Source organism: Cydia splendana, chromosome 9 (genome assembly GCF_910591565.1).
Source record: "Cydia splendana chromosome 9, ilCydSple1.2, whole genome shotgun sequence".
Classification (NCBI taxonomy): domain Eukaryota; kingdom Metazoa; phylum Arthropoda; class Insecta; order Lepidoptera; family Tortricidae; genus Cydia; species Cydia splendana.
In genome coordinates, this window is record NC_085968.1 from 16,862,531 (window position 1) to 16,877,301 (window position 14,771).

The 14,771-nt window shown below is 35.1% G+C and overlaps 1 protein-coding gene and 1 long non-coding RNA gene across 14 annotated transcripts in view; one reads left to right on the forward strand and one right to left on the reverse strand.

The window, feature by feature from the left end:
• LOC134793767 (uncharacterized) overlaps nt 1–3,707 on the forward strand; it is a 324,508-nt gene extending 320,801 nt beyond the window's left edge. The window contains exons 2-3 of one of the 2 annotated variants that reach the window (XR_010144578.1): nt 449–3,105; nt 3,358–3,707. This is a non-coding gene — a long non-coding RNA (uncharacterized LOC134793767). Of the gene's footprint in view, nt 1–5; nt 3,106–3,357 lie in introns of those variants that run through there. The other variant, XR_010144577.1, reaches the window with a different exon arrangement.
• Nucleotides 3,708–4,137: 430 nt separating this feature from the next.
• Nucleotides 4,138–14,771, reverse strand: part of LOC134793738 (protein still life, isoform SIF type 1) — a 158,296-nt gene continuing 147,662 nt past the window's right edge. For 9 of the 12 annotated variants that reach the window (XM_063765397.1, XM_063765394.1, XM_063765395.1 and 6 more), the window contains 3 exons: nt 11,848–11,971; nt 11,367–11,517; nt 9,758–11,147 (listed from right to left, as the gene is read on the reverse strand). In XM_063765397.1, the coding sequence (XP_063621467.1) occupies nt 10,367–11,147; nt 11,367–11,517; nt 11,848–11,971 (1,056 nt within the window). In that variant the 3' untranslated portion in view covers nt 9,758–10,366. Of the gene's footprint in view, nt 7,856–9,757; nt 11,148–11,366; nt 11,518–11,847; nt 11,972–14,771 lie in introns of those variants that run through there. The other 3 variants (XM_063765398.1, XM_063765406.1, XM_063765396.1) reach the window with 3 other exon arrangements.

Sequence of the window (14,771 nt, forward strand, 5' to 3'; positions counted from 1 at the left end):
ATAACCCTATAGGACTACATACAGGAAACAAAAGACGACGAAACAATTATAAGACATTCAAGATGACAACTTATTTTGATATGGTGTAGAAAATGATCTTGAAACTGTGTCGTCAAAAAAACGTTTCAAATATACGTTCTGGGCAAATCAAATGGAGGGGGGCTAGGGAGATGCCGCGCGATACTATAATAAACATTCGAAATTATTCAGGAAAAATATAAACAAGTCATGTATGTACGTAGGTGTATATTTAGGTAGTTAAATTTGATAAAAATTTTGAAGAGATTACACATTATGAATAAAATGGCTTTTTAATTAAACGATTAGGGGTCCAACAACTTTCATGTAAAGTTTCTGTAATCATTGTGCTAATTTCGTTAAAATCATATGTGACGAGTCCCACGCTGACTTGGCACAAATTAGTTGTGTTACATAAATGGACTTTCAGTAAGACCGATTTTTTTATTGGGAATGATTCCAATAATTAATTAATTATTGAGTATGTTTAACTCTCTGTGATATATTAATTTTGTTGTGTTACTTCTAAATTGTACGTGTTTACTGTTCAATTGGTTTTGTAGTTCCATTATTATTTGGTACGGATTTGTTAGTTAATTCGCACATTTAATTGAAATGTTAGTAAGCTTTTGAAGAAAGTTTTGTAACAGTATTATGATTAAGTCGTTACTTCGTTACTTAAAACTTCTGAAGTTGTTGATTTCCAAGTAGGTATGTACCACCTGTTGGATGGTTTGATCTTGTACTCTTTAACCGCTACCGAATCGTGGTTTTTTCGCCTTTAATTTTCATCATTCGAAAGTTTAGTTATTTTGTTATGAAAATTTCACAACGAATGAAAATTCGGCGTTTTGATAAACCACTGATATCAGATGGTATTATAAGTAAAAAGTGTAGATTTAAATTGCAATGACGGAATCCCATACAAAAGGCAGTAGCAAGTAAAGCAAGAGGCCCCGCCAACCACCTTCTTCCAGCGGTCTTCGTCTAATAGTTAAACAAATCTTCGTGTACCAGTATTTTTGATCTCTTTCGACAAAAAAACAGCAAAATTAATGGAGTGCCTTACCTATTTAAATATGATATGAAATTAGGATGGATGAATTTTATTCTAGCATAATTTGATGAAACACCATAATATAATAGCATAATAAAACTTCCTTGAAACCGAGTAGGTATTTCTTTAAATAGTAGATAATATATTGTAATGAATTTAATAAAAGTTATTTAATAATTATACATATAATGAATAACATAAATATGTACTAAAATAATTATGGTGTGCACTATTATTTGAAAGAAAATATATTTACGAAATCAATTTGTTATTTTGTAGAAACGTAAGTAGGTCTCTACTAATTTTTGTTTGCGTCTTTAATGCTAATAGCCTATACCTTCCATTCATTTCCACTTTCTTAAGAACCGTCTAATTAGATATAAGCATTGATTGTAGTATGTCTAACTAAATTGCATGTGAGAAAATCTGTAAGAACCTTCATTATTGCACTTTAGTATACCTATTTACGAGGCTTGTCTTTAATATTTTAATTTTCATAAAATTCACAATAAGTACATCAAATAGCAAGTCGGATTACTTTCTTTGCGTGCAACCAAGTGGCAGTTTAGATATTACGTGTCCAGTAGACAAATACTTTATTATGACCATTAAGGGACAATTTTTCTTTAAGCGTTCAGCTGTGTAAGGTTTTACGTTCCATTTATTTACTTTAACACTTTTAATGTCAAGTCTTTTTAGTGAATGCTTGATAAAATATTGATGCAAGTCTGGTAGAAAAATGCTCCCATTATTTTGAACTCTTTATTAATAAAGTTTATTAAATCTAAATGTAGCCTGTGCCACATGATGTGTATATACAATATACATTTCTCTAGATAGTCCTATTGTTATATGTTTATATTAGGAAGGTCAGTTTTACCTACTAAAGCGAATGTAAAGAACTTATTGAAATTAAGTGTTCCACAATAGAGCTTCCTGATTGATTACTCCATGATTTGTCTACCATCAGAGTTAGTTGTGTGTTGTTCCCAAATAGTATTGTAATGAAATGTATCTCTATTATAAAAATACTATATTTGCCGAAGCTGATTAAAGAGCATATCTAAAAATGTTATTTTTAATATCTTTATCACTTTTTTATATTTTAGTAATTACAAAGAACCTTAAAACACGCACTAAAATTTTAATGAAAAAATTGGCTACAAAAAGTAATATCATTAAAAGTTTTAAGAAAGTATTAATTTTCTGCAAGCTTACTTTAGATATGCTCTAATGTGGTCATATCATTGATAAAAGGGATTTTTTCGGAATAGCTTCAGTTTGTGGATACCATTTTTTTCTAATATTCCAAATAAATTCTTAACAAATATATTTAAAAAAAAACCTACTTTGACCTGAAATCATATGTAAACAATATTATGACGATAGATCAATTTTGCTCAAACTTGAAACTACTTAAATAAATTCTTACATAAATTAATAAAAAATATAATCTTAAGGCTTATTCTTATTGTAATAACAGGTGATGAATTTGATCTGGATTTGTTATGGATATAATCTGTTAGTGTCAAAAGTGATATTTCTGGTTATTAACATCAGAATAAGCCTCCTTATCGTTTGTCTAAACTAAGGTTTAGGCAGAAGTCACAATTTGGGTTTGATGACAACTGTAATGTGGACTAAATATGAGACTAATTCTTTGTTTGCATTGATTCCAAGATTGGTTGAACACAATTTTGTCGTTTAGTCTGGAATTAGGCCTGTTCAGGTCCAGTTCAGATTGGTCTTATCGAGCGTAAGTTTATGAATATATCAATGCCTCTGCTCAGCAATTGGGCACGCATTATAACAAAATTAATGTAATTCTAAATTTAGTGCTTTGAACTTAGAGCCTTCTTCAAATAAAACGCTGATTCAGACAAAATATGTAATGAAAACACCAAAAAAAATCTATAAATTCTCTGCAACACAAGATTCAAATTGTTTTATTTAGGTGTATTAGGAAAGCCTATTTCCTTCATGGCATGATTTATAAATGAGTAGGTATCAACAGAGTCAATCAAAAGAGGGTGTCCTTCTGAATCCCTAACAACGTTTGTCCTAACTGGTTTGTCCTAATGGGCACATGCCCTAACGATCCATTGTCATAACGATTATTTTCCATAATGTAATGGTTACCCTAAAATCGGCTATTCGATAATAGGGAAACCAAAATTAGGGTATACGAGTGTTAGGACAACTGATTATTATGACAAACAATATTAGGGAATGCAAAGATAGGAGAAAAGACTTTAGGGATTCAGATATAGATCCATCAAAAGATCGGTGTATATGTACAATCTCAACGATCACGTAAGACAATCTGTATTAGAGCGAAGGAGAAACTGCTCTTTACAATATTTTTGTTTATTATTTAAATATTTGGCCAACAAAAATCTAAAATTGTTGTCACAGTGAAGTACTGAAAAAGGTTTTTGTAAGCTAGTTATAATTATAATTATCACGTACCTTGTAAATACTTATTAATTATTATATTTTAAATGTTTCACTCATATCATTCTAGAGAAACAGATTTATTAGAGAATTGTAAGGTTTTAAATTCATGACACTGATATGTTTGATTTATGAAAGTGGATTTACTATTTAATAAACATATTGTACCTACATGATACATTGCTTTTTTATTTCTGTATACCATATTTAATCCAGTAACTTTGTCGAATTTTGTAACCTGGCTCTTTTGCGTCAAATCCGGTAGTTCTGATTTTTTGCAGACTTGTTTATGATGTTGGCGCAATGAATAATCCAAGTTTGTGACTTCCAACAACCGCCACATGGCCGAAAGTGGTCAACCTCGCTATTATAGTACACTACGACGAGAATTGAGCCAGAATATTCGGATTTTAGGCATATCTGGATTATACACGTTTTAGATTGTAATTAGTGTGTTCCCTGTTCCCGATAGTTAAAAACCCACATTGGAAATATAAACTATAATAGGACCTTTTTGTCCGCTCCCACCTTACACATACCTATTATTCTGAAAAATTATACAGTAGTTATTGATGGGACCCAGATAGGCTAAGAAAAATACTCTCAAGTTGTATTTCATATTTATTCATAAGCAATAAAAAGTAATTTCCATATTCGTCACATAATTTAACAAAACGAACATTGAAACGAGTCAAATACATACATCAATTATAAATACATACAAAGAAAGACGGGAGGCGGGCGTTGACAAACTGCTGCCACTAGCGCAGTGTTCACATTTCAGGAAGGGTGCGTGCACTTTGCTTTCCCAAAATATGTGAAGGCACTTTTAATTTTAGGCTTTCGAGTGAAATGAACATTATTTAGCAAAGTATCAATATACACCGAGCGCTGTCGGCGTCTCAATGCAATAGGTCCAAATAAGAGTCGAGCAACTAAAATGATTGTAACTCAAAACAAAGAATATTCGTTATTATCTCTATGTCTCAGTTAAATTTAGTTTCAGATAGCTAATGTGCACTATCAGTGGAGTAGTTTGTCAATTCACACAATTATTACAAACGGGTAGAAAATTATTCTGCTTCAAATACAAATACACATGCGAGTAAACGATTCACTATACACAATGCACAAATGAAACTATGTCGTAAACTATACAACGCAAACTTATAAAAGTTCGATACTTATTATAACATTAGAGTATTTACCTTCGTATTTACTTCAATAAGTCTTTCTAAATATTCACTCATTTTCCCTACGTTACTTTCAAATGTCATTGAAGTATGAAATACATTCGCAATTAATGAGCTTTCTTCATTTTCACTCATATTTGTTTATTCATTTTATTAATTATATTTTCTTAGTATAATAATATCTATAAATTGATTGTATAAGTTCGTAATTATTAAATTCGAATATTTTAACATATGTATATTAATAAACAGGTTTTATTTTAATAAATCACAAAACAATCATTTAAACGGCACGTAAAGTCAAAATATATACTCATTATGTTTTGTGGTCATAATTCATAAATAATTGCACAATCTACATAGTAATTAGTAATAAATATACAATATTATTTAGTGTGAGGTAAAATATGTTCAACATAGGTGTCATGAACAAGAGCAAGAAAAACTACGAAAATATATCCCAGACGATTACTCCGCTGGTGATATGTCCTAAGTGACGATGATGTCCCCTCTGTTAGTGGCTCCGACCTCGCATTAAATTATTGTTAGGGCTGATTTAGACGGCGCGCGAACTCGCTTGCGATTGCGAACTGTTGGTTACGTCCAATTCAACCGACCTATCAAAACCCGCAATTCAATCAAAAACGAGTTCTCGCATCGTTTAAATGAGCCCTTAGTATGTAGGTTATATTATTGTACTACAAGCAAATATCATTTTATAGATCTGATATGCACGATCTCTGTTAATTGGAATGTGTCACGGCATAGCTATTTTGAAATACTTAAAGATTATTGTTAGTCTAAGAAAATTTTAGGTTGTCTTAGCTGCTAGCCACTAACAGAGTAGGTACCTAGGTACTATCAAAAACGGCGCCCATGCGGCTCGCGCAACTCAAGACCGGCATTCCAACTTCACAATTTGATTTCTCTTGACATCACTTGTAGAGCATCTCGCTTGCACCTAACGACAGTGATATCAAAGCGAAATCAATTTGTAAAATTTGAATGCCACTGCAAGTAGTTTACAAGGTACGTCAGCAGCTGGCAAACGGAGCAAACGTCTGCCTGTTCAGTTCAACCAACCCATGATGTCAATTAACACATCTACAATAAGCATATACTATAGAAACTTGTGGTAAAATTTTGTTTTATTGCCAAACAAAACAACACAATTGTGTATAGGAAAGATGTTACATTCGCCTAGCCTATGATAGAACTTTCGAATTTGATCACGAAGAGAAATTATTATCAAAACTACCTAGTGTACTTTTCCATTAGGGTGTGTGCATTTTGAACTATAGGGTAGTGAGTTTTGCATTGCAAATGCGACCAAATGAAACGCAAGTACATTACAGCTAACTACTCTTACCATACAAGTATTTATTTATGTTATCTTGTCTGTGAGTATTATAAAGCATAGGTAGAGTGAGTACCTAATTTGGCACAGAAGTCCGTTTAGGAAGATGCACCCGAACACTCTCTTTAACTCCTAATATACACAATAAAGTAACAAAATGAGTCACATTTAAAATACTAGGTAAATATAATGTCACTAGAGTCTTTATTGGTTATCTCTTCAGTTTAATGGTTTAAAATATAATACAAGATTTATTTTATACTACCAGTGGAACAAAAACTGGAATGTGACTTCAGTTTTTGTCTGAAATTCTATTGATATTGTCATTTATTTTATACAAGACCTATTTAAAAGCACTACTGTTTGCCAGATGACTTTCGTATGAAATCGTATGAGATGACCATCAGTAGTTAAATACATAAATACATACATACATATAATCACGCCTATTTCCCGGAGGGGTAGGCAGAGACTACGGATTTCCACTTGCTACGATCCTGACATACCTCTTTCGCTTCCTTCACATCAGTAGTTACATTATGTCGGTAAAGAGTTTACCATCCCAGTCAGAAAGCATAACAGCAGCGCGATCAAAATAGCATACAGCTATGTTAGGTCGAAATGAAACTTAGATTCTATCAGTTTAACGGTACCTACGTATTTTTATTTAGATGTGACAGTTGTAGGTAAGTTCTAATTACAATAGGAAGTGCATTTACTAGGAAATATTAAGGTACGATTTTGTATTGTGGCACAGATGAGATTTTTATTTTGAAGTAAAAAACTAACTTACATAATTAGGTATTCGTCGACAAATTATATTCATAAGTGCGTACATACTCGCAATTTCCAGTCTTTTGGTACTGGAATTGAGTGTAGGAACACAACATAATTTTGATCTTTGTTTTCAGGAGAAATCAACATTAATTAGGTACCTAACGAAAATATGTGTTTTAAATATAAATTCAATTTCAACCAACTTCAAATATAATAAATAATATTGTAATGAAAATGAACGTGAAAAATAAATTAATCAATTACCTAGGTACCAGTGTTATGGTGTGTAAACTATGTAACAGTTCATAGGTGAACAGAAAAGTGCGAAGGGCTCACTGAATTAATATTTTCTTTTAAATCCTTACAGGCTTCTTAATAAATTAACAACGCGATTGATATATCACCAGTCAGTCACATTAAAAATATAGTACAGCGAGACATAGATTATATAAAGAGGGAAGAAAAAATAGGTTGTGCCGAATTAGGTTCAGACATTTAACACAAGAAAATCGCGAAACAATATACATCGCATTGGGATTGTAATGATTAGATTAACAGACAATCTTTGCTGTTGTATGTAATTTTAACAGTATAAAACGAATTTAACTTCATCATTAGCTAAAATCAGCCCCACTTAGGCAGTGAGAATTATTCACACATTTTAACCCACTAACGGGACCCACTGTGGGGTGACGAAAGTTGGATATCTACGAGCGACAAACCTGAAAGAACTTCGAGCTAATCGAAGCTTCCTCAGTCGGAGTCGGTTGGAGGTCATACATATGGGAGAGGGACAAAAGGTCGTGGTCGCGGGAGTCTAGTGTCGGTGGTCCGGCGCGAGCGACTTGCGGCTCGCGGAGAGGTGATGAGCGCGCGGCGCGGGGCGCTGCGAGCGGGGCAGCGTGGTGGGCGCGGAGGGCGCGCCACCCGCCGCTCCCGCCCCGCCGGCCCCCGCGCTCGCCTCGCTCAACATGTCGCGCGGTTTCCACACGGGCGATCCTACAACAACCAAACACCAAACTCTTTAAGTTTCACTTCCTCTTTTCAATCGACGAATTTTAAATTTAGAATGACAATTTTGCTCAGATCACCAGGACATCGCGGCGGCAAAAGAGTTGAATGTTTGATGAATGTTGTAGGTGCCACGCCCTGTTAGAAAGCGTACGAACATCGAGCTACACGGACGGCCGACTCCGTTGGGTCAAATGCAAAAAAAGTTCGGAGAGCGTGCGTGCTCACTAGTGGCCGACGGGTTCTACGCCGGTCAACATTATCATCGAACATTCAAATAATATCACATCTACATATTACAATTTTACGACTATAACAGTACGACTACTTGTTCGCACAGTAGACTAATACCTACTGTGATATATATCCACTAATTTCTAGAGTGCAGCTAATGAAGAGGCGTTGCCTAGTTGTGATCTAACACCAGATATCCACGTCAAGACTTTTACGGAGCATATTTAGGTGAGAGCGTTATAAGTAACGACTTAAGTGTTGGTGAGCTATATGAAGCGCTAGGTGATAAACGACGGTGGGTTTGCCTATTTATTTACGTATATGTCTATGGTGACACCATTTATTATTTTTAAGATAATTGCGATTAATTTTACCAATATCCTGGCTACAATTTTATTAACTATAATATATTCATTTGTTAATTATAATATGCATTATGCGTTTAGTATTTTATTATAGGTGGACATAAGGAGGTTAAGTTATATTCACTAGAAGGTGTCAGTACTGCAGTGAGTTCGCATTGCAAAATAAAAATTAGAAAGTTGAAGCGAATATTTTGTCAACTTAGAATATAGTCATCTGGATGAAAATTTAAGGATTTTTTTTTCTAGTTAACAAGAAAATAGGTTAAATCCTAGAATTAGATCAATCAATGGAAAATAATAGGCACAAAAAATGTTATAGGTAAATTTTGTCTTAGGGCATATAGGGCAAAAAATCATATATTTAGTATCTATAAGCACACAAAGCAGTACTAACCCCCGTACCCCGTTTACATATATTTTACCGAGGGCACGATTACTCACATACATATACACGTGTATAACTGGTAAAGCTATAAAACCGATAATGTCTTAAACTTTATTAGGAAATTGAGCTGGCGCAGAAGGAAACCTCAGATATAAATTAATCTCATTAAATATAGGTACTTCGAAATGGAAGACATAATGGTTTAAACTATACTTAGGCCCTTTACATAATAATAATTTGTTAACCTATAAGAATGTAAGTGTAACATTCAAATCAAATCGAGGAGAGAGAGAGAGAGAGAGAAAGAGACACTAAGACGACAGTGACTAAGGGTAACATCAGTACGATTCCACAGCCATTATTATGTAACACTTAGCACTTGGATTATCTAGAATTAATTTTATAATTGAATATTACGCTTAGTATTGGGTGTAAATTACCTTGTCTAACTACTCTTTAAACTACTACATTCACATAAAATATGAAGCCACTTGACTTTGTGGTATTGCGCGTTGCACGCGAATTGCCCTTGTTGCCCAAGACTTATAATTATGCAATTCAGTCACACACAGTTGACGCGGGTGTTCGGCGCAGCTCGCACGAGAGTTCAACAATAGGAACTGGCGTACAACGCGTACTTCCGCTTAAGCTCCATTGGTGGAGGTAGGTAGTGTAATTACTTACTCAAGTTATATTGTTCTATAAGATCTTCATTCATTCATGATTCTACGCTATGTCGATAATACACTAAGTATTTATTATCATTCTAGAACTTTGAGCTAGTCTTACTGTTTTTGACTTTTTTTGGTGTTAATTCCAAAAACTAAAATATAATAAATATCTAAATTAATGTAAGTTAGTGGTGTGAATTATAGGTATAAAAAATATATTAAAAAGGTAAATTGACCTTTTATCCTTCACTACTCAATTCCATTTATTATGATAGGACCAGGTACCTACACACCGTTGATTGCTAACGTATACGACCAGGTACAAAGTTAGGATCTAAGTAGGTTTCGGATAGAGCTCCAGGATCGGTTTCAAGTTGTAAAATATGTACTATTTAAAAATTATAGAGTTCCTACTTACTGCAGATTGGTAAGGCAGTGTTTTAAATTAAATCTGCGTTATCGGCCTAAGAAGATCATGATCTTTAATAGGAAGATGAATACATCAATAAGATTGGAAGGGCGGAAAACCCAATCTCACTAGTACTAAAATTCCTAATTATTAGTTACTTATCATTTTTTTTAGACCAATGGCAAGATTTCAAACATAGTCAACTAATAATCATTATTAATAACCAAAACTCATTCGAAAATTTAGTCGAGCATCTGCTTAGACGTGTATTTGATCGAATTCATTCTTCTCGTAATGACGGTTGTTAGTGCAAGTATCTCGAACGGGCACGTCATCGAGAGTTTCGATGCTGCTTCTGTCTGAAGAGGTCAGAATCGAATGATGAGCAGTCAAAGACTTTCGCCTTGACTTAGGGGACTTGCCCCTAGGCTTATGCTAGGAGGTTTTGCTTTGTTTTTTCCCAGAAAGGTAGCATTGCACACAGGTCGGGTGTTCGATGGCTTTAGTAATTGATTCCGTCGACTTGGATACCACTATACCCATCTTGATTGCCTTGTCTTCTGCTTTAGCAAGTTGGGAGTAGTGTGTCATTCGGTCAAGCGAGTTAGTTCCAAGCCTAGCCAGTTTTTCTCCGCTTGATTTAGAGGACCGACGGCTCACATTAGGTGATTTACACGGTGATCTGTCAAAACTCGCCTGAGGAGTTCTCATTATTCCCTTCTTAGGAGCCGGTTTGGGGGAACGCGACCTGTCCATGCTGTTCTCTCGAGATTTCATAATGCTGCCGCGTGGAGATCTAGAGCCATCAAAACTTTGCTGCGGGGAGCGCGACTTGTCAATGGATCCACGGGGTGACTTGGACTGGTCAATGCTACCTCTAGGTGACCGATGTAAAGTTTTGCTGTGTTTCAAGCTCGATTTGTTAGGAGATTTACAGACTATAACTTTAGTTACACGGTCTCGGTCCGGCGATGGATCCATGGATCTGTTAGGGGACTTATCCCTATTGATACTACTGCCGCTGCATGACCGGATGACTTTAATCTTTTTCTCAGAAGTTGTGGAGCTTTTTCTCTCTGGCGAGGATTTAAGTGACTGTGACTCCTGCTTACCAAGTTCTTTGACCATAGTAGGCTGGTACTGCGTGGGCTGGTGCGAGGACTGGATCAACTTGGCCTGGCTGCCGGTACTGCCGGCACTCAGCGTCGACGTCGTGCTGCGAAAGCGCATACAATGTGACGTGAGTACATTAATCAGGAGTTTTACTTAAAGCAGTCAGTAGTGACATATGTATGAGTAAAATCAAGCAAACCTACATAAATTTAGAGCGCGTGGAAGAAATCAAAATAATATTAAAGTGTAAAGAGTAGCCAATTCGAATCGGTGTAGGTAATGGCATGTGTTGAAAGTGGTTAACCCATACATATGCTGGTACCTTAATGTCAGATGGTTGGGAGTTCTGCCTAACCCTCGCTTGGGAGGAGGTTGCGGGTGCTCGTCCTCTCCCTCCGACTTGGAGCCGGGGTCAGACTTGTCGGTGTCGGGCGGCGGCGGCGGCGGCGCACGCTTTACACTGGCTTGGGTATCTAGTGGGGAAGGAGAAGGAATGGACCGATGTTAGTACCGTTAGTGATCCCATGCACTGACAAATATTAGTATTTCAAGTAAGGCGCACAAATACTACACATAAATTTTTTTAGTGTTATTGAAAAAGTGTTAAAAGGATTAATCTTCACTTTGGTTTTCCATAATGCAAAGTGGAAGATAGATTCAAGCAACTTCCCATCAAATCATGCTTTATAAATCCTACGCGTTTTCCCGCAGCTATAAACATCCAGAGATTGGTTCAACACTCAGGGAGTGAGACACGAACACTAACATACAATGACAAGCTTAGTAAGGATATATTTTCGTACATTTCCGGGACTCACCGGCGGCGTCCCCGAGCGTTCTGCTCCGGTGCCGGAACGCGGGCTCGTCTGCAACCTCTTGAGGCGGCTCTTCGGCATCTTGGGAGTTTTCGCGCGAAAGGTCGCCGACCTGTAATTAAAGCCAATATTGATAATTTCCTAATCATTATTAAATCTAATTGAAGTCGCACCCAGCTGAAAAAAAAACTAAATAATACTAAGTAGGTATATTATTATGTACAGTCAGCAGCAGAAGTTTCTTAGCGGGCCAGGTGTTCAAAATCATCTTGACGCGGGTTTCTATTGATTCCCATACATTTTTTGTTCCGATTTTTTCAGTCCATAACGGTTTCCATCATAATTTTTATTAGTCATATTGTCAATAGTCATACATTTTAACAATATAAATTGCAGTTCCGCTTTTTGCAGGTCATTATTATTGTTAGTCATAAAATTTGTTACTCATAATATTCAAAGTCCAGAAGGTATACCATTACATAATGTTGAAGGCAATAAACTTGCTTATAATAATCGTTGTAAGGTCTTTTATCACAGGTAATAATGATAAGTAGGGGTCTCTATTGCGGGTGTGTAATGTTTAATATAATTATGAAAAAACTATCATACATTTGTTATAACGCCATTTGATATATTATTGTATGTTATAATATAATTTTTATTATACGTTTCCTTTATTATATAGTGATTTCATCTAAACTTTCATTGATATAATGCCTAATGTAATATAATTTTCAAATAGTATATAGACATGTTTTATAATGACATTTGTTATATTATATTTTTGTATAACGTAATACTTCATACAATTTTATCATGTATAAATACATATATCGTATAACATTTTTTGACATATTTCATTTACTGATAACGTAAAGTTTTACATACTTTTTATAACTAGTACGCAGGCCTACTGCTTTTGCTAGCTATTTTATTCTAAGGAGGTCGCAGTTCTAACCTAACCTAACCTATTTTTTCACGGATTTCGTTCTGCGGGGACCGCAGTTCAAACCTAACCTAAACCACTTTTTTGATAGAATATTTTATTCTACGGAGGGTCAAAGTTCTAACCTAACCTAACCCTCCTTTTGTTAGGTAGTTATTCGTTTGTGCGGAGTCGCAGTTCCAACCTAACCTAACCCATTTATGTCATGCAACTATTATGCTACATAAATAATTATGTGATGTCACTTGTTATAACAAATAATATGCTTTCGAGTATGTAATAAATATGGCAATGTATATTAGACGAAGTGTAAATATACCTTATGACCATTATACCAATAATAACATTATGTATACCGTTAATTAGGTATTACGGTAGTATGCCATTTATTACGTTATTCAAAATAACGATATATCAAACTATAATATATGAAAAGTAATTATAACAAATGTAATGCACCCCTCTATTGCATTCCCTAAATTTTAAGTTCCGATTTTTTTAGACCATAACGTTTTCCATCATAATTTTTATTAGTCATATTGTCAATAGTTATAAAACTAAACAATACAAATTGCATGCTAGGTAGGTAGGCTACCTGGGGATTATTTTTTATTTGCCTTACTGATTTCCCCTCTAGTTTTTATTTTTCATGTAGTTTATTAAGCCATTTCGTCCCGCCAACGAGTCGACGGAGCCCCCCTTCGCGGGGCTCCTATTTGGACACAAGGTAACTAACGAACCTACCTGAGGAAAACGATTTTTTATTGTTTGGCTTACTGATTTCCCCGCCATTTATTACTTTTCATGTAGCTTATTAAGAGCCAACGGGAGTGGTCATTTCTCCATACAAACGTACTCCTCGTTTTCCTCCGTGGTTTTTGAAGCTAGAGCAATGATTTTTTCAACACAGATTAATATTGTCAATATCTGTGTCGGACCGTTTTGCTTTTTTTTGATATTTTTGCTTTTTAAGGCGCTAGAGCCCTTCAAAAATGGCCAAAATGGCCTAATTGACTATGCCGCAATGAGAGGCGTGGCATTCAAAACTGATATCAATTAGCCAAAAAAGCAAAACGGTCCGACACAGATAATTTCATAATCATTTAGATTTCCAAATTTGGTTACGATTGGTTAAGTTTTGGAGGAGGAAACAGAGGAGTACGAAACCTCGATTTTTGAGATTTTTACGCAGGATATTTCGCCTTGTCCTTATCGCACTACTTTTAGGTGCCGCTTCCGTTAGCGAGACGGGTATATTTACCTAAAATATTTAAAACTCAGCTCCTGTTTCGTCTTAAGCCATTCCATCCCGGCAACGAGTCGACGGAGCCCCGCTTCGCGAGGCTCCTATTTCCGCTCTGAGGGACACAAGGTAACTAACGAACCTACCTGAGGAAATAGATTTTTTATTGTTTGGCTTACTGATTTCCCCGCCATTTCTTATTTTTCATGTAGCTTATTAAGCCATTTCGTCCCGCTAATGATCGACGGAGCCCCGCTTCGCGGGGCTCCTATTTCCGCTCTGAGGGACACAAGGTAACTAACAAACCTACCCGAGGAAACAGATTTCTTTTTTTCTTTATATGAAGGATGTTATTGATTTGGATTCTTAGATGTAAATTCACTTTAGTCATAAAAAATGGGGGTCCCTTTGTTTGACATAATTATTGAAAGTCATAATGTTTAATATTCTAGCTCCTAAATATTAGAAACATTAAACGTTTTACTTGCCAAAAATTATGTTATTGATGTTTGCGTCCATAAATCATAATAGGTATCATTTTCTAACTATCGAAATTCGAAACAGTAAGTTTATGGGAAACAGAGGGATGACATTAAAACGATATAATTAACGACCATTAGTCTGATAAAATATATGCCTTAAAATATTTCTGAATAATTATTGATATACCTTTGAATGTCATACTCATCAATTTTATAACTTTTGTGATTATAGCGTTTAATA